Source organism: Bombus pyrosoma, linkage group LG1, assembly GCF_014825855.1.
Source record: "Bombus pyrosoma isolate SC7728 linkage group LG1, ASM1482585v1, whole genome shotgun sequence".
NCBI lineage: Eukaryota > Metazoa > Arthropoda > Insecta > Hymenoptera > Apidae > Bombus > Bombus pyrosoma.
Genome location: NC_057770.1, coordinates 11,683,733 through 11,705,246, shown reverse-complemented (window position 1 = coordinate 11,705,246; position 21,514 = coordinate 11,683,733). Strand labels below are relative to the sequence as shown.

At 37.9% G+C, this 21,514-nt stretch overlaps 1 protein-coding gene across 3 annotated transcripts in view; it reads left to right on the top strand.

The window, feature by feature from the left end:
- The window catches only part of LOC122566990 (rho GTPase-activating protein 7-like), a 352,400-nt gene that overhangs the window by 317,426 nt on the left and 13,460 nt on the right, over positions 1 to 21,514 (top strand). For all 3 annotated transcript variants that reach the window (XM_043725034.1, XM_043725023.1, XM_043725043.1), the window contains one exon: positions 1,009 to 1,169. In XM_043725034.1, coding sequence (XP_043580969.1) covers positions 1,009 to 1,169 — 161 coding nt within the window. The remainder of the gene's footprint in view (positions 1 to 1,008; positions 1,170 to 21,514) is intronic.

The following is a 21,514-nucleotide window of genomic DNA, read 5'->3' as shown; positions in this document are numbered from 1 at the left end:
ACCTTAATAAGAAAACACACCCACTTTGCAATTTTAAGTTTTTGTAGCAACAACTATGCTCATTTATCTCCAGCATCATCGAACGATACAATTGCGTCATTAGAAGCAAATTAGGTTCTAAACCGAGTAGGAAGTTGGACAGACGTGTCCCCTGCGGTATAGAATTTACACGGAGATCATTAATCAAATAATCGAAATTCATGTATCATGGTGGTGTCGTTGATACGGGAAGAGGACGATCGACTTTCAAGCACGTAAATGCATAAACTCGCACAAACGAAGATCTTGAATGGGCTTGGTCAGTGTCCACTTAGCCCGCAGGCATTAATCTCCTCGTAAACTCGATGGGCCCATAAAATCCTGGCCACAGCCATTGTCGGTGCCTTAGCATCCCTGCTCCTCTATTTTTCCGGGCGCGGTAGCGCTCGTTTAAATTCAATTAGAAACGAAGAACGGTAGGCACGCACGCGCCCTGTTTTAATTGATTTTACTAGCCATTATTTCAATTAGACTTCGTACACGAAGAACGATCGGTACTGGTTTATCGATAGAAGTGTGCGGACTAAGCGGATTGTTAGTTGATAAACGAGTTTTGGTGAAGTATGTTATTTTGTTAAAGGGCTCGAAGAACATTTAGTTAGTCAATGACGTTTTGAAAACATCTTTTACTCAATTTCGATACAATATTCTTTTTCTTTTTAGAATTCTGATATTGTATATTCTACCATTTTCAAATTAATTGAAGTGTACATTATTGTTAGGGTTCAAGATAAGGTTCATTTTTTAATAATATCCTGAAAATATGTTTTGCCACTATAGCATTCTCTTTTTCATTGAAAACTCAAGTGTTTTCTTCTCTTTCTAAAAGAGGAAATGACAGAAGGAAATGTGTAACCTCGCAGTTGGAAAAAAAAGAATTTCATTTTTAATAAGTAAATTTTTAAAATTTGTATGCAGGCTGGTTAAGTGGTGCAGATAAATGAAACGCTTGTTTCCTGTTTGTTCCAGATTACCAGTTCCCAATAGACGTTTCTGGCGTAGCCAAGGACCATCCCTTCCTCGAGGCTGATTCCCTACAAAGTTTATTTCGACGATTGCATGCACTTAATCGGTGCGCCAATATGAAAATCGACACGCATCACACGCACAGCACTAGTCACAGCAAAAGCGTAAGTAGTCTCTAATAATTTATAATTTTAAAAGGACAATATTTTTTTTTATATCCCTTGACTGAAGGAAACAATTAAACCTTTCTCAAAACGTTGCGATATAAAGTAAATAAAACACATAACTCTCTTTAAGGCCTCGAATAAATTAAAAGGAAAGTTACAACCAAAAGTCAGTTTGATCGTATTTTCTGATATATCATTTGCATTGTATTCTTTCTATCGTGTCGTTCCTGGTTTCTGAATATCTTTTGAAAGAAACTCATTGCTCTTTTCAAGTAGACCCTTTTGAGCTTTTAGCTATCCGAAAGGAGAGGATCTCAAAAAACGGAAATACCAGTCTAGATCAGGAATATCAGGATGGAGTCGGGGCTTGCCGCGACAAGGGTTCCTCCACCTAAATGCTTCTTAGAATGCCACGGTTTCTCGGGTGCGGTCCTTTCAAGGATCACGTCCCTTCTTCAACTTCCGTAGTGCGACCAGATTATCTGTTTGAACGCTGATTCGTTCCTCAAATTTTGGGAAAGTCGCTTTGTCGCTCGGCTTCCGAAGGGATTCGTCATCTAAGGCGTACATTGCACGTCACCTGAGTAATCTCTTGATATGTCAAGAGCCACAAGAGCCACAGGAATGTTCAATATTTGACGTTGATTTGAGATTGCCTAGAGTAAATTCGTTTAAGCAAGAGTTACTTCCCGAATCACTATTTTGCATATTAGTCGAAGTAACTGGTTGTTGAATTTTTAGTAGGTAGAATTTTGTGAGTAGAATACGTTCACATCACAATAGAATTTTTTTTTATTTTTCGTTATCTTGTTGATTATGGATCTTAGGATCTCTACAGGAACTCAGGTACCTGAGTTTCCACGCTGTATCTTCTGTTGAATCTTGTAGACATGCATAAACCTCATTTATATTAAAATTCATATTCTGTGAAACGAAATATAAAGGAACCGAAGAAAGAATCATTTCTGAAACGTGATTTAAAACTCGATAAACTTTCTCATGAAATTACGAATTACGAAAATTTCGAGGCACTCTATGTATCTACTAATTTTATTAGAAAATTATTTTAAAATAAAGTGGAAAATTATAGTACGCTTGAGTGAAATTTAGAAATCATTTTCGTGCTTTCATTCTTAGAAGGTAAGGAAACGTTTCGGTAAAGCTGAATAAGATTTAGAATTTATTCTGTCCCCTTGAAAATCATTAACAGAAACAAATTTAATTTTCTAGCAGTATCCAGCCGTACGAACAACACTCTAGACCTTAATTAATACATTTACCGTCAATCGTATTTCAGCCAACTTTCCATTCACGTCGATTAAATCCTACACAAAATAGAATTTACAGATTGAACTACGAGAAGCATAATTTATTTTTATGATTAGTATTGAAATTTTCTGCTATTATTTAATGCAATCATTATTTTGAAACATGCAAGTAATTACATATCATGCAATGTTAAGATCGAAACAAAAAATTTTCTATCGATCATTGCTGAACCTCATGGCGACGAATATAAAAACATTGAAATACCAAAATAAATCTTCAAGATAGTGCAGTAACGGTGATGACTAATTCTATCTTCGACATTTTCCAATTTGCTTCGAGTAAAGTTCCAGGGTCACAAATGTCATTTCGTCATTCCATCGTTCGTGTTTCGCCAAGTGGCGACGACATCGAAATACACTTCGTTATCTCGAATCTCTTTCTCCGTCGACTAATTGCAGGCTCGAACTATCGGAATTCAACGAGTTATGACACGTTTCCATCGTGTATGGTCATTGTTATGCGAGGCTCTTGGTCGTCTTGTGCTATTCTTACGATTTGCTGAGGACGAACATACGAATGGAATAACAACTAACGATCGTCACGTGACCAGGATAAGACCAGAGTTAATTACCGTGGAAAGTGCTGCCAGGCATAGTGGAACGACGTCCTTATGGTGGTCGTACGAGAGTGGCATTCGAATTTTCCATTAGGATCGTAAAATCTTATTTTTCGTAATTGATCTTCGGTTCATTAGGATAGCGAAAAGACATTAAGATTTAGAAAAAACCGAGGTACTTATTAGTAACTGATAGTGTTATCAAAAATAACATTCACTGCTAAATAAAAATTAATTCCCAACGGGAGGATTCAAATCGCTTCGTAATCATTCTTCGCGTTTCCCCCAAGTAACTCTCACCAATTTTATCGCCATTGATAAAACAATTTCATTTAACACCACGATTACCTCCAATCTAGCGTGTTCATAAACTTTCATAAAAAGCAGTCGCACGTGTGATATGTACAATTATCGCGAAGAATGAAATGGAAGAACAACCGAGGAAATTGAATCGAGAGACTAACGCCAGCAGTGGTTGGCGTTTTTAACTTCTCGCGAGGAACACCTTTTTATTCCCTTCGTTTAATCGAACTATATGGCGCGAAATGTACATGCCTCGTTAAATTCAAAATTGACGCGAGTCGAGGGCGTCATCCTGCGTCAACTGGCGCGAATCGTCCGCGTGGTGTCACGGAACTCGTAAAGATCAATCTTAAAGAAATTTTATTGTTCAGCCTCCGTCGTTCAAGCAGGAAGTGTTCCAAAATTATACAATGAGACAACGCACTACGAGCGTTCGCCTCGCAAATCAGAGTTAAAAGCGTTTCGTTGTGAGCTTAAATCAATTATACGCCGGGGCCGGTCGATTAAGATCACGAGGATCAATTCGTGCGATCTCAAGAGAGAAATTACTCGGATCCATTCACGCGCCCCTCGTAACAATCGTACAAAAGAAAGGAACGCAAAGTCCGATTGAATTCATTGCGAATAATCGTGATTGCTGTTCTTTTTTCCTTTTGCTTCTCTTCCTCTGTCTCTTTTATTTTCATTCAAACATACGCGAGAATACCTTGTGTACGTATCGATACGCGTAATCTCTATCTCCGTAACATGACGGTGCGAATCGATAGATCAATGGGAACCGTCTATCCGAGATTTCATCTCATAAATTGTTTTTATATCGTGCGATTTTTCTTCCAACTCCTCCAGGCAATTTTTTGACTGCTAACATTTGCAATTCGTACAGTAAAATAATATTAGATCGTCATATATATTTTGGAATGAAGTTTCACCTTCTCTTCTGATTTTCTATCTTTATTAAACAACAACTTCAAACTTTCAAACTTTTGATTTAGCGAGCGGGAATATAATATACTAAAAACGTTGATAACTAGCATAGAGCTTTTTGAGATTTTTTTTAAGCTTAGTATAGTAAAAAAGAATAGAAACGTAGAGCTAGCTTCCAAATTAATTTGAATATTTCATGCTTCCTGCATTAGAAAATTTTTCAGCCGAATGGTACGCAGTATTTCCAACTACTTAATGCTGAAACAAACAATTTGCCAAAATAATAAAACAATCACGATTCTATTGTTACGAAAAATCAGCTAGATAAATAATAGAGCTTTCTTCAACGGTTGTCAGCGTACGCGCCCGAAGGATCGATAGATCGTCGCGTTCACGGAGATCGAGGACTTTCATGCCCATAAACAGTGCACGAGCGCGCGTTTTACCCGCTATTAGCGCGAGCTCACACGTGCGTAGACACGCGTGCAGCTGCAACAAGTGTCGGTGCTCTCACCGGAAGCGAGTGGACACTGCGTTATGCGCGCTCTGTATTTAATAAATAGAAAATGTCGCGAGGTCTTGTGTAAAGCGACCGGCAAATAGAGACACCGTCCAACTACAAAGCGCGAAAGAGAGAGAAAGAGAGAGAAAAAAAGCGCCTTTACCAGGGAATATTTTTCGAACATGCCTCCCTAGATGGAGAGAAAGCACGTTCGCACATTTATGGTATTAACCGTCGTGGCATACGAAATCATTCGATATCGTTGCCGTTTTTTGCTGACAATTGCGACACGTGACACGTATGTATGAGAGGATCAATCATAACTGTTATGACTTTTGAGTCATACGTCGAGGATCAGATGTGTTACTATTTATGAGTATGGTCGCCTTGCGATCCTCTTGCACAATTGAATTAATGTAATTGGCGAAATTTAACAAGTAACCAGTAATATTAATTTGACTTGCATAAGAGTAATAAGTGTGATAATAAAATAAATGGAGTCTTACATAAGTGTGTTTTCGAGTTATGAGTCAGTTTTTTTGGGTTATTCGATGTAAATTTAGAACTTAATTCATTACTAAACTATTGTACAAAAGAGCTTAAATCTTATAACATTAAATTATATTAATTTATAGTATGGATCAGACATGTTCAAATATTGCTCGCGCGTAAAGTAGGCTTTTTCTATTATCATAAATCATTTTCGTCATTTGTACAATGAGACGGGGAATGAGAGAATTCTCTCGCTCTCATTCTAAAGGCTTTTTTCTTATAACAATAACTCGTAGAAGACGACAGCACTGACATAGATTACGGTTAAGATGCATTTAAGGCAGATTATATCTATAATAAAGTTCTTAATTCTAAGATTTTCAGATATAAATTATGTATATTTCAACTTTCTTCTTGTGACATATAAGATCGTAAGATAAGGTAACCTGTGCTGTAGCGCATACGAGTGAAGAAGAAATTGCTAACAAAAAGACATTGACGAGTGATATTCTTGATAACTAGTTAGGTATATTAAAAGTTAGAAGATTCCTTAAAGTTAAGTTATATGACTTAAATGTACTAATACTCAGAAACTAAATTAAACTCTAAGAAGAAGATATCATGTTATTATGCCCGATAGGTTATTTTATGCAGTTTATACTAGCTATATTTAAGTATAAAGCAAGTAGTAGTTACATAATGGTTGCTGGTTTTTAATACTTCAATATTATTTCGCAAAATATTTGTTTCGAATTGGAATTGGATATTACGGCAAGTATTCTATTCACGTTTTATCGTTGCATTGACCCGATTTTCGAACGTAGCCTATCGATCCACTTTAGACCCTGAGGATTCACCACTATCATTCGCCATGATTACTCTGCAAATTCGGTCGATCGTAATTTTCATTGGAAAGCAAACTTTTCACGGACGAACGAACATGTTCAAGGCATCCGCAAACAGCTATTAGCTACAGGATCGACAAAAATCAACCTTGATGTTATATTTATCACGAAACATTAATTAAACGCGACTTTAAAAATTACTTAAAAGCAAAATTTCGCGATAAATTATGTTCCACGATGGGATAGAAGCTTTTAATCACGTTTTATGCTATTATTCATTTGCTCCATTTACTTCAGCTATTGTTCCATATCATTTCATCATGTGATTGATTATTTATCATGTTTCGCATAACATGAAATTCTAAAATGTAGTAACTTTACGATACTACCTTCAAATTTTAAAGTGTCCTTTTTAGAAACTTCACGCAAAATTTCTCAGCTTTCCAAACACAAGCATAAATATCTCGAATTATGCTAGATGGCAAATAAAATAAAATAAACATAACAAATAAAAACTCCAAATTTTTAAATACATCCACAAATTTCTTCTAAACCTGCGAGATTCATCACTGTACGTAATAAATAAAGTTCACTAAAATCTCTCATACGATATTCTTATCTTCGCTCATCGAAAGACACGTGCCTAGCTAAGTACACGACGTTTTACTTTCGACCACGACGCCACGAGTAGCTTCCTTAGACTGTTCAGAACATGTGCGTCGCGTCGCGTTGCGTCGTTTCATTGAAACGCAGACAACGTTACACGCCACGAGTCTATCGTCTAATCAGCCATTTCGTAAGGAACGCTCGTTTCGCGGGACGTTTCACGAGAACGACGTCGATAGCACGGGCTTCGACTTTTGCTTTCGCAAGGCGTACGGTTCCGGTGGATGATCGTTTCTACGTATCCATGCCTCATCTGCTTGCTTTCACCTAGTAGGGCTTTCCTTGGCCATGAGTGCAAGGTTGAGACTCTGACTTTTCGATTGTCAAAATTAATAGGCGCGCAACCGATCGCCAGGATTCGGCCCGGAGAGAAAGTTAGAGAAGATGTCCAGTTATTTCGCCTCGATTCCTTCTGGGAATCGTTTCGATCATCGTCGATGAAAAAAGAGAAAGGATCTGGAAATTAATATTTGTGTCATGATGTTGCGGAAGAGGGCTCGGTCTTGAAATATTTGTCAATCAGGATTTGGATGGAAGTGAAGGGTGTCCATTTTTCAATCACTGGTGACAGTCTAGATAGGAAAAACAAAATTATTCCTGAGGATTTATCTGTGTTCAGAGAAAAGTAGCGATAAGGAATATTTCAAATATACTTTCTCCTTTCGTAGTGAAGGTAGGATCATCTTGAATTTTTTAGATGGAACTATACCTTTTCCTCATTGTATTATGGAAGACATTAAGATCAGTTAGATAAGTACAAAACATGACAACTTTGTACACACAACATTTAATTTTGGACAGTACAATAAGAACACAATTTCATGCTTAGTCATGTAAATTCATAAAACACAGGAGAAATGCTGTATAAATAAAAGTAGATCACAGATCTATTGTCCAAATTCAAGTCTAAAATTCATTTTAAGAATCTGAATAACTAAACAAATTCCAAATCCACGAATAATACCAGTATTCGATGCAATTATAATTTCTTGCAATCACTCTGAGTTTGTTTCAATCAGTCACGATATCGAGTCAGCCCATTTTTCCACGCAAAACCTGCTCCTTTTTTACAAATTACGAAAAGAAACTCCCTTTCAAATTTTATCAGACAATCGTCCACTTTCCGAGACATGCCAGGCCATGTGTACGCGCTTGTTCGAGTATACTGGAGTCGAATCGGAGACTTTCGCTGTCAGAAAGTGCGCCTTTCGTTTCTTCGAGTTTCATCCCTGTAAACGTTGGCCAGCGAGATCGTCCGTTTTGATTGAAACCAGAGAATGGCGATTCGTCGCGTGTTGGGCGAATCGATGGTTGGCGGTAATTACCGATCGAACAGGAAACGATTGAGGCTCGATTTACGGCTGTGTTATCGAACTCGTGGACGTCGTATAGCGTCCCACTTTACGGGGTTTCGTTCCTCGAAAGTAATTTGACGGTTCGCCCGGGCTCGACTCCTGGAAACGCAGAAGTAGATCGTCGACTCCAAGACGCGCATACACATGGGGAACCTTTAACCCCGCGCTTTCCTTTACCTCGTTTCACAGCCAGATGGAATTCGATGGATTTCAGAGAGCAATGCTGGGCACTTGGTCTTTTCTGAACGCGACGCCGTTGACCTTTTCTTGCGCGACAGGTGCGGAAAGGCGAGGTTTAGTCGAGCACTGACGTTTTCGCTTGTTTCTACTATATAACACTTGTTGTAATTACTACACGCTTGTTCCAAGCCATCTCCAACGAATCTCCTATTAATTTTATTATTGACTCGAAATTTACTATAATGAAATTGTAATCACAGAACTTTTACTTACTTCTTCTAACAATGTTTTTAAAAAAATGTTTATTTTGTTTAATTTTGCTTATCGTGCGTGTTTTCTTATCTTTTCTTTTCTTAAACAACAAATACATATCGCAGTGTCATACTACAAGTCATTTCTAAATGAATTTTATAAGGTTTTTATTCAACTGTTCCCAACTGTTTCCAATTTGGTAGTGTACGTCATGTAAGATACTTGTCCGTACGTTATGTTTGTATATAAATAGGTTGAAGATGAAATTCATAGATAGAGTTAATTAAGATCGTTTGGTTACAAGATGAATCGCAAGTGAAAGTAGGAAGATTTACATATTGTGTAGATATGTTTGGATTAATAATTGAAAATCTACATAATTAAATTAATATAAAGATTAAGATTTGTAAATGGTGACATTAATGGAAGGTAATGAGGCTAGCTAGGTATTCGGTACTTCTCCAATACATACAAAACGATAATACGGCCGTAAAATTAATTTAACTAACTGTTAAGTCAGAAGAAAATTTCAATTTCACTTTTCAATATCCATAAAGTAACGCCCGCTGGCATCCTATATTCAATTAAGAGAACCAGTTTTAATCGCGACTACATATTTTTCTTCAAATCGATTTAACCATATCCAGTACAAAATCTAGGAATAATCTTGAAACTTTACTATTTAACGTCTCCCTTATCTTAATCATCTATCGTATCTTAATTTGTGTTAAACTATAATAAATTTCTCTTTCAAAATTTCACAAGAAGATGTAGAACTGTTAAATGTCACAGTGTTAAATATCTCATACAAAAAATAGCATAATATAAATATTTAATAGAATCTTTAATTTATACAAAGTGTGCGATTTGGCGAACACATACAACATTTAACCTGTTAACTCGTCGTTAAAACTATTGATATTTTGGACGTATCAATTTCTTTACGTGTCATGTAATTCCTACTAAAAATGAATTATATCGTTTTTTCATGTATAAGTATTAAGTGTCTCGACTAACTTCAAATTCCATAATTATAAAAATTTCTAATGCACTTAATAAATGATCTAGTAGGTAGACTAAACATTTAACTCTAAAATAGACTTCTCTAGGCTACATCTTTATTAATCACAAATATTCACAATCGTTTATTCATTTGAAGAAACCTCTTCTGCAAAATGAGATCACGATATTCATTCCACACACACACGCACACACACACTTCCCTCTCTGTGTATAACCACGGAAACAAGACGAAGACTTTGTGGACTCATTAATTGGCGAACAGTTAATTACCGAGCAGAGTGGTTCGTTATAAAAGGCATTCTATGCAGTTGCCGCCTTTCTCATTTGCCCCCTCTCGCTCCACTTTGTACCAATACGTCTCTAGTTTTCTATGTTACATCCTCGCCAAGGTGCAGGAGCAATAATTGCGGTCGTGGAGCCGCGTTTCGAGCGACAGGGATGACGAGGAGGTGGACGACGACGATGACAGTCAACGGTGATCGTTGTCGTCGCTACGTAAATGCTGGAAACTGGTTCGGTACACGCGAGACCCTGCTGAAAGTCGTGGCTGGCAGACTGCGCGGCACGGCTGCCAGTTGCACCTGCACCAGCCGCGTTCGATTGCGCAAATGCACGCCTGCTGCATACTAGAGCGTGATGAAATCCGCTCCGCGACGTTCCGAAGCGATGAGAGCGCCAGTTTAAAGTTTCTACGCTCTTCTCTAATTCTTTTTAAATAACCGTTTCACGTCTGTTTGAGGAAGCAGCCGACCGTGAAAATAGCAATGTGGGAACGATCCTTTTTTCCTTGAGTACGTCGGTAAACTGGTTGTAGTCTCTGGTAAGAGAATTTTGAATTGATAGCGTAAGCAAAAAATGGAATGGATGGCGGGAGATGTGAATTTAGTATATAGACAAGGTAGTTACTGGAGAGAATTTGATAACATCCACATCTGTATCTGAATTTATAATGCGTATTTGGAGCAATTTTCGTGGGAAATAGAAGAATGTGGATAATAGAGCCAGGATGAGGTACTTTATTGTTAGTTTTTACATAGTTTTTATATAGGTGAATTGGAGCATAGCAAATCGTTTCAAGGTGCTCGTACATGGCACCTGTTTCCTGATGTGAATGGAATAGTGTCGATAACAATATAACTTCTATTTAATATACATACCGTGAAAAATAATAGAACTATAGAAAAGTAATTTTTCAATCAAACAATGAACAAAATATTTGACAACGAAGAATAAAATAACTATTAGTATTATATATCGTTTCGTATAGCACTTCGTTTTATTCGATGGATTAGATAAATTTTGAAATCAGTAAATCATGTGATCTAGAATGATCTAGAAATCTTGTAGTTATTCCTCCGAAAATGCTTCTCATTTATATTTTGTATAAAATGTATGAAATTTGATAAATCATTACGAAAGGTATATCAGATAATAAATATAAAAATTCTGCTACATCAAAGGATGAAAATGAACGATATATGCCATAAACGTGCTCGTACAAGTTTTTATCGGAGCACCCCATAAACTAGTACCGTTTTGGCGTTTCCGGTAAGATAGCAGCGGCTTAACAAAATTTCCGTTCCAAACGAGGAAGCGACAACAGATGCGCGAACTTTTTGTCCATCAGAATCAGAGTGGAAAAAAACGCGCATTGGACACATGTGCGAAGCATAGAGAACCGAGTTTCGACCTGGAAAAGTTCAATTTTTGCGTGCTAATAAATTGTCGATGAATATTCATCTGTCGGGAAAAAATCCAATTAGTACTGGAGAAAAAAATACGAAGATTGAGTGTTTCACCGCTTTTCCGACGACATAGATTAATGGAAACTCGTCAGATCTCTCACATACTGAAATCGAAAAACGAAACGACTCTTCGACACAAAGCTATCACTCCTACCGTCGGTAACAACGTTTGAACGAAATTTTGATGAAAAATATTCTAACACGTGACGCAACTTCGAGTCAATATTTCACCATGCGCCGGTACAATCTATAGATCGTTAAAAACTTCGAGCTAATTCACCCGGGCGGAAATTTTATCGAGAATAAAACAGATAGAAACAAAGAAAAAAGAGCGAAAAGGAGGTTATTTCAACGTGCAATCAACAAGCCTGTGGCGAACTTGTTGCAAAATAATACGGTTTTTGCGGTGGCGCGCGATTTATTCCGGCGATCGACGTTCACGCGTCTCGGATCGAGAAACAGCGTCCCCGCCGTACTAGGAGAAAAAGTACTCAGGCAAGCGGATACTGGTATCGCCGGCAGAAAACGCTGAAACGGGCCACAGGACAGTCGCGTTCGTTCGCGCGAATTTATGGCAACCGGTTTACCCGATTGACGAAGGAATGTCGGCTGCTGTTGCGCCTGTCAACCTGCCTCGAGGACCGACCACGACAGAGAACCGCCTCGTTCCTCTCTCCGCCTCCTCTCAACCGAGCTTTCGTCCTCGACATAAGGCGCCGCTTTTGCGGATCGTTTCTCTGGAGTTATAGATCTCTCCATCTTCCCAGTTAATCCTTCGTGTTTAGGTAAATGGAAATCGTTTCGACGCGATTAGAGAATTCAAAGGATGATGATTATGTTGATTGTTTTCAAATGTATGATAACCTTAAATAGTGTCTGAAGATGTAACTTTTGATTTGCTAACAATTTTGTTGTAGAGGTGGAAAGTTTATGAAGACAGGTTTGTTGTTTCAAAATAGGTCTTTTTATCGCTTGTTTCTTCTATAACTCAGAATTCTTTTTCAATTCAAAAGATTCCATGAATAAATACTCCTTTCGAATAAAATCCTTTCACAAACAGTCAGCCTTGATACCCACTTGCTACGTATAAATACATATTATACATATATTATTTTTCCCAAAGAAATAAAAAATACTTATCTTACTCCCTTGGTAATAAATTCGTTCTGGAGTCCAACTTTCCACGGAGGATACATCAAGATAGCTTATTAAATAAATAATTATCTACAGGAAATTTGACACAGTTCGTCGTATAATTATCGACAGATCGTCGATCATAAAATTAACGCCATGAATATCCAACAAAATTATCCCCTTACAAGATCCACTTCCTTTCCTGGAAATTCAACAACTCTCGTCTCACTTATAAAAATGAAATCGTAGCAGGAAATAATTTCCGATTTCCCAGATCGAACCAATCACCATCTCGATCAGGATCGCTTTCCTAGTAATTATACGTTCTTCCTCTAATTGCGAACGCGTTTCGTGCGAACGAGCGCACGCTTATCGTACGTTCGAAACTTTCTTAGCTCGATTATATCACCCGATTAAACACCCGATTAAATGAACCCGAGTTTGACAGGAACCGTTGAAAACGTTCCATTTTTCGTTTTGCGTCGTTTTTCCATTGGAAAGCATCTTGGTTCGCTCGTTTCTCGAAATTTTCAAGACGAACCTCGTCAAAAGTAGGTAGCTAACTGGAGCTATAACATGTTCTTGCCACGATGTGACATATTGTCCGGCTGGAAACGGTCATTAACGTGATATAAATGTCCCGCGGTCGCGTGAGGACATATATACGCATTTCTATGGCAGACCGTTATAATGATCCGCGGGGACGCAGCTCGTTGTATCTAGTTTTTAGTAGTCCGTTGCACAAGTTCGCACCTGTACGTAACGCGACCACGGGACTTCACACAGTTGGAAATTTAAATTATCTTTTCGCGTCATGCATAATTCGACCGTTCACCGATGTTTCCGGGGCTAATTTTCCACCACCAGTTTTTCTCAGGTCGTTGAACTTGAAAATATTCTTCGCCTACTTTACGTTAAGTTGCCTTCTGTTCGTTTTATCCTGTTACGATCAGTGTATACGTTTCAGATATTGGTTTTGTAGAGTTCGTTTTAACACGTTGGATTCGTAGTTGACAATCGGTTGATCGATGTTTTCGTGTCAAGATGAGAGGGTCGTTTTCTCCACGTAGCGTTTCTTGTTCACAATCATCGTTTACGATATCGTGTCACGGGTATTCGAGTTCGAGAAATGTTGTCTGTTTAAGTTCTTTCTTTGGAGAAAGCCTCGCTGATCGACTGTCAAAGGTACAACGGGTCTTCGTATATGATCCTTTACTTTTTAGGCAAGCTTTTGAAACGACGAGCTTGGTTGTTATGTAAGTAGAATGTAATGAAAATATGTTTTTTTTAATCTATAATTCCAACACAGCAGTCGACCATATAGAGGTACAGTACTAGTTTTTATATGGTTGTAAGTAAGTCCTTACGCTGAATATGTCCAAATTCACCAAGATTTAGGGAACAAAACTGTATTAACGTAATTACTATGAAACTGATTACTCAAATTTCATCGATGTACGAATAACTTAGTTCCTTACATTATTGCCATATTATACTTAAATCTCTAAAATCCCAAGTCTATAATATATCCAGCGATAAGATTCCAAACGAAACAGAGGCAGATCTTCGCAAACAGAGGCGTGTAATACGTTCAAGTTTTCGCGACCACTTACCACTAAGCCTATCATATCTCTGCTTTATTTAACTGCAGTACGGTTATCAGGGACGACGCTCTCTGTACGCAGTTGGGCATCCTTCGTACAGGCGGTCGAGCCGACGATGAAACTTGGCGTGCGAGAGCAGCAACAGAATATAGAACCGTGTGGTATCGTTAGCGTGCTCGCGGGCGAGTCGGCGTATTACCATAAATTTCCATCGGACCGTTCAGAAGCCAATTAGCGTAAGTCACACCGAGATGAAGACCGCGATACGTGGTTTTACTTAAATCAACCCGACCACGGGAGAGAACCGTTTGCTCGGCCACCGTTTTAATACCGTGCAATCGGTGCAGGCACCACGGGCATCAAGAATGCCGCTGGCACACTCAGATAAGCCAATGCGATATTTTCACGAAATTAAGTTAAACCTGTTATATCCTTTCGACCGTTTGACACGTACACGCAACAAGTCACACGATATTTCTCGGCGTCTTACCAATCTCACGCTGATCCAAATACCAACACCGACAGTAGTTTCAGTTGCCGATCTACGATTTCTGCTACGTGAACCTCCCATAAGCAAAACTGATCAACTTCGCTTTTTATTAATTTCTTAATTTCACTATATGAGTAGGTACACCATTCAATTTTCAAGAAACGTATGATTTACTTCCATAAGTTCATTCATCCTAGGAGGATAAATACGCAGTGTAATAAATATTTTAAATTCTTCGGAACTCATTTCAAAGCTACATGTAATCTAAATCTAAGCGGCTGTTTATGCATTTATGAAAAATTTAAATATATAGCAATATATAGAATGAATGTAATATACGAAAATATACAAAATATCTAAAGCAAAGTATATGGATTCCATGTAGGTTCTATATTTTTAATGATTTACCCAAACATCCAAATTTGCATTAACGTCTATAATTAGTCTACTAATAACAAAGTGAATAGACACGATGGGAGTAAGTGAAAAATATATCTTTGTCGCTTGTTCTCGATAGATCTACCTTTTAAATTCTCCTTTGTGAAGAGACTAGTTTTATATTTCTAGAACGAAATCACTACCTGTTCCGCGAAAATTATAATCCGGACCTGGATTTATTGGAATTTAAGTGACCTGTATTGCATAGCTCTTCAGCTCCAAGCTGGAGACTAGCAATGGAGTCGCGTTAAAATGTATAAGTACACGTTTAGAAGAACGTTTAAAAGGAGCTGGCATCGTTGGCCCCGATAACCGATGTCGAATAAAGTTGTCGACTTATTGGCGATTCACTAGGACGCAATCGATCGACGTTTTATCGAGCACAACGGCTGACCTCTACGGTTTATCGGTCCCGATCCGATGCGATTTCCCGCAGGTGCTACCTCACTGTGAGACTATCGTTTTCGCTATCGCGATCCCCGTGTTGCGCGCTATGTACCGATAAGCGTGCTCGTTTCGTACGAGCGGGATTTTATCGAGCCGCGATCGTGGTGCTCGGTTAAGTAACTCGCCGCGACGATTTTCGCATTCGTTCCAGGTTGTCCTGCCGGCAGGTAACGTACGACGTCTGTTCGTTACATCTGCGCGACCTTCCAGTGAAGAGTGGTGTGGTATGTAAGCGTAATATGCGAGCACGAAGTAATATGTGAATGTAAAAGCACGTACTCACTAGCAAACGCGTTGGCAGACAATGCCTGAATGATGTTTGCAACTTTTATAACTTCAATGGCTGCTCTATGATTTTTACGCGAATATTGCTTGTAACTGACTGCAGATTTTTGTGCATTCAAAAATCCATAGAATGTATATAGTGTATAAAATGTCAAAAGTATACTATTTGTTACGATATTCAGTAGGTGAGACAACTGTGTGCCCTGTGTCCACTTTTTTAATGCGTAAATGTAAATGTGTGTATCTTTTGTGTGTAGATTTAATGTGCGAATATAGAGTAGTCGTCTTAGAGTATAAGTGTCGTATTCAAGTATAGTGTAGCGTGTAAATGTCGTATGAAAGTGTAGAGGACCGCGTGTACGAAATCGCCGATATTTCATGCGATTTCAAGGTTCGATAACGATCTCGATGGTATCTCGGTGGAATTCGAGGAACTGCAACGTGGTTTGAGCAATTTCACGGTGGAATTTTTCACGCTATTTTAATGGTGTGGTAGGTAGTCTTTTCAACGTGGTGGTCTGCATTCATTAGAATGGAAAAAAACAGGGAGTGTTAATTGCATTCTGCGTTGAAAAATTCCGAAGTTTACCTCGCGTCGGTTTGTTCGCGTTGCGCAATATTGGATGTTTAGAGAGGTTGTATGTACGTACTAGTACTTTGGAAACAAGGATAACAATCTTGATCTTTCTATCTCTTTCTTGACTGCACTAGAAAGCGAACGTCGAAGATCCTGCGTTTCAATCAAACACGCAGAGGCATTATATCGAAAACTGACATGTAGAATTCAAGATTGCTTAATAAAGGAAAGCCTATCTTGTTCCATCTGCTGTACGACAATTATTGGCTCGACGTTATGACTGATATTTTTAAAAACTGTCTTGTAAGATCGAAGGATCGCTCAATCGAGAATAACGAGTCCATTTATATAAATCAAAATGAGGACCTTGGAAATTTCTTCATACGGATTAAGACATTACCTATATTAATCCTCTTCGTGTAAGACTACGTAGCTGGAGATTTTACGTATTTAATTTCTTATTAAGTATACAAAAATAGAAGCTTTATTCAAAAAATAGTTTCTGATATAATTTTCTAAATATTTATAAAATAGAGTAACAATTATAAACTGTAGACTTTCATTTGCATTTAAGATTGCATTAGCAATTTTAATATAATAACAATCGCAATTTAATAATAATTTAAAGAGAGAAAATATTTACCTAAAATTTAGCGACCTCTTAGGAAATTAAATAACAATCCATCAAAGTGTCACGAGCGTTAAATCATTAATTCGCAAGAAACGATAGTTCATTACCGCGCAACCTATACTTCAAGAGCCATTACATAAACCTAAAATATCAGCCGGGAAAATCTCGCCTAGTCCAGCTACCAGAGCCTCCATTCAAGCATTCCAGAATCAAACACGCCACTATTCACAGCTCGCGCGATTAATTTCTAGCCGAACAAGGCGGCCCGAAGAAATTTCTCTCCAAAACGGCGCGAAAATTAAATAATGGCCGGTTGGAAGATTCACGACGGAGTCTCGTTAATTCCCATTTACATTCAATCTGTTCGAGGTGAATAGGAAATGCTTGGAAAAAGGCGCAAACGGTTCAGCTTTCCCTGACGCGGATTCCGCGATGGGATGGGTGTCGCGGTCTCTCTTCCGTTTTGGCTATCCCGGCTCTCCTCTGCTGCGTGGTAAACAAGTGTCACGCATAGCCTCGGGCGGAACGACGAGCACCGCGAAATGATTTCACCGTGAGAGAGTTGCGAGAGAGCTCTCGAGGCCCGAGAAACGTGTACGCCAGACAGCGTGGCGTCGCGTTGTCGGCCGAGCGCCTTGGCACAGCGACCACGTTTCCCGTGTGTATAATACATGTACCACGGCCGTGGAACCGGAACTCGACCCGCCATCACGCGCCAACAGGGATGGGGAACTCGAAACGCGACGTGCTCGATGAATTTTCAACTCCAAAGTCGCCTTGTCCAATTGAAGATCACAGGGGAAAATTTGATAAATCACATTTTTCGAATTTTACAGGGAAGGATTTTTAAAATTCAGTACATTCTCTGTTAATCTTACATTAATAATATATCTTCATTGAGTTTGAATTAGATATATATTTCCGTACATTACCGAACAAGACAATCTTAAATATGTCTTTGATAGTTTAGAAAATTTTACAGATTATCAAATAACTATTTTAACCAGTAAGAGATTAACCAGTAAGACATTGAAATAAAAGAATTAATAAAAATGAACTTATCATGATTTTTCCACGTGCTCTTCAAATGATGCCCGTGATTGAGAAATTTGTTCTTATATGACAAAGAAGGAAATAGTTATTAATTTTTTATTTTAACGAGATACTTGCAAATATGGAAACTAATTTCGACGTAAAACATACAAATAGGATCGATTCTCAGTGTATTCTAGTTCGCTCGGCGAGTAAACAAGTTCTTTTTGGAAATTACGCCCCCTTTAATACTTGTCGATATTGATCCGATTATAATCAGGCCTGATCGAACACGTTTATTTATTTAGTTGTTTCATTCGCTTTGCTAATAAACTGATTAATGAAAAATCAATATCGAATTTGTGAAAAATGCATCGGCAGACACACAAATATCCGTTATACATATGTAGAAATTCGAAACGTTTCATCGAGTAGGTATTTAGTTTTCATCGCGTGTCAGCGTTCTCATATTTACCGCAAGCGTTCTTTTCAGCATTCTTGGTAAATGCAGACCGGAAACCCGCGCGTTATTCGCGGTGCAATTAATTCCGCAAAGATTTAAACTAAATCTTAATTGGAGCAAATGAAACAAGTTCTCTCGTTAAACTATATAGATACTCGAGTATAACAAAACGCCCGCTAGCGAGAGTAATAAAGGAAAGGGCAGTAATAAAATGTACGATACGTTCCATGAACGGAAACATAGCTAACTCCACCCACATCAAAAGGCGAGGTCAATCTGCAAGACGGATAAAATTCAAATAAGAAATTTACTTCTAATTGAATTTAAGGGTATAATAAGATAAGGTTACTTGAGTTGTCTTAAAATTCAATCTTGAACTTTGTACAGGATAATCATACCTTAATACGTGTATGATAATGAAAAAATGAGAAAATATTTTAGATACAACAAGAAAAAATATAAGAAACGGAAATGATTCGAATAACTCTGTGGTAGTGTTACTTAAAGCAGCGAGGAGGTACTATAGAAGCACTAATAAAATAAACTTCCAAAAATAAAGTAATATATTCGCGTTATTGGATAATGATAATTATGACTGGGAATATCAACATTGAACGAATTTATTTCCTTTTGATGGGTAGAACATATATCGTAGAAAACTATGGCCATCGAGATGTATATGAGATATTTCATTGTTTACCACGTCGCTAATAAAGAGGCAAGCAGTCTGTTTTATAACAGAATTTAACGAATCACAAAGCAAATTACTTGCTTGTCTCAAGTAACCCTCTTGACCCAAGTAAGTCTATTTTACTCTGTTCAGAAGACAAAGCACATACGTATTCCTTTAATTCGTGGCTGTGTTATCGGTTGGTTTAACACAGAGTGCTAGTTGCATGTCGACGATACCAGAGGCTCCTTTCTATTTTCGACGAATAAAACAGCCCAGCGCTGTAGCGGCGTTGGAATTTTGCATTAGCGGATAACCGTCCAAATTAGCAAACTCATTCGCCGATATCAGGGAAAATTTGCATCCCGATAGTCTAACACGTTTCATACGGATACTGTTGCTTACTTCGAAGCTGCTTCTTCGCTTATGGTTGAGCGAACGATTAACGTAAAAGCGTCTGCTATTTACGAGGAGCGAACTAACCGCCGCGGGGACAGATGGAAATCGACGTCGTGTAAAATAGGAGCGAAGGAGAGAAAGGATCGACAATCGGGCCCGATCTGTCGATCAAGCTCGAGATCTAGATCTAGTAAATGAGGATTTAGTTCTTGCGAAGGCGGTCTAAGATCGAACGCCAGTTCATTAACGTGCAACGATAGTTCTTGAATGAATGGCTAGCTCTCGCGAGGTTGATTAAACCTTTGAGGGTGAAATCGTACGATAAAGCGGTTTTCTGTTTTCAGTGCTGTAGGATATTCAACTTTTACTCCTGTTCATTGCGAATATATAAACAATGAATTTGTGCTTGTCAAAAGTTATTCGACAATTATCTTTTAGCTTTGATAATTTTATTTCGAATTCATTGTAAACTGTATCTTTGTTCTCTTAATGATTTTGATATAATCAATTTGTACTACTTCTTTGCATTACTTCTCTTCCAATGAGGATTTTATCGATATTTAATTTATATGATATTCGATTTCGTTTAATTGTTTTAAATTAAATATTTAAGGGTATCTTTTTTAAATTGTTTCGAACCTGATAGTCGAGTCGTAAATCTGTAATTGTTCAACAGAAATTAGGAATTACGTGTTAACTCGGCGATCGATTTGCATTTTCAATGAATTACCATAATGCTTCAAAGAAGATTTGAATATTGGATCACGACGATCGATTAAAGCTTCTTATGTGCAGTTAATCGACCAGTCAGGAAGTGGTGTTCTGTTTGTAACATAGCATGTTATAAACTTGATTGTTTCTTTTTTAGAAACTCACTTTTTATTCATATTTTAATATTTATTTCTGTAAAATGATTCAAGGAAAAGTCTGAAGATTTTAAGAACGCGCAGGACTTGTTACAGCATGTGAAAAATATTCCACGAACATGGAATTTTTTTAAATTTGCGGAAACTAATTAATAGTGATAACGTAGAATTTTTTAAATTGCAGAAGTTAATTAATAGCAATAGCACGAAACCTTTTTAATCGCGGAAGCTACATTAATAGCTATAGATTTAGTCTTCTATAAATATATTTTCATATATTTAAAATGTCTTTTTTTAAATCTCTATCTTAGTTCTCAGTTTATCCTGTACTTTTTTTACTCGAAACGGGAACGTAGGCGAAGCTTGTCAGATTCTTTGGCCGAGAGTGGAAACATCGCGTCAGGCAGTTTGTATAATGAATGATATCCTTCACGTGGAATGGAATTCACGTCTCGTAAAAGTATTCTCGGATTGACGCAACTGCTTGTTGTGCGAGAATGGTACCGGATGTGCGAGAAGTAGGCGAGGACAACTATACCGTGGCGGCAATTAATGGCATCAGATTAAGTGGTTTTCAAAGTTGCTTTTATACTGTGCCAAGATTTCCGCTTTGAAACCCTTTCCTCTTGCCAATTTTTTGCCGCACTCAGTTGATTGAAATTCTTCATTCTATTTTTAACGTACCAACATAATCTACTTAAATTAGCCAAAGCCAATTAATACGAATCATTACAGTATCTACTTCATCCTAAAATATTTTACAAAATTATCCCACACTTAAATACTTCTTGGCTTATCTCCAAAATCTATCCAACCAACTCTTCTAAACTGCGATAGAAACACTCTTACGGAAACATACTTTGCAGAGCATACATAGAGATCGACAACATCTATCTAAAACCCAGCATTATCGAAGAATCTCCCACGACCAATAAACAAAGAATGTAAAAACTTTTCAAAGTTGACGCCGGTGGATTGGGAAATGACAGGAAGTCTAGTATCGTAATTGACTGTACGTAAGCTAGTGTCAACGTCAAAAGACACGTGTATGTGTCGAAACGTCGCGCGATGAATATATCCATTCATCGTTGACCTTATTAGAAAATGGAGCGGAAATGGTTATTGGTAACGATA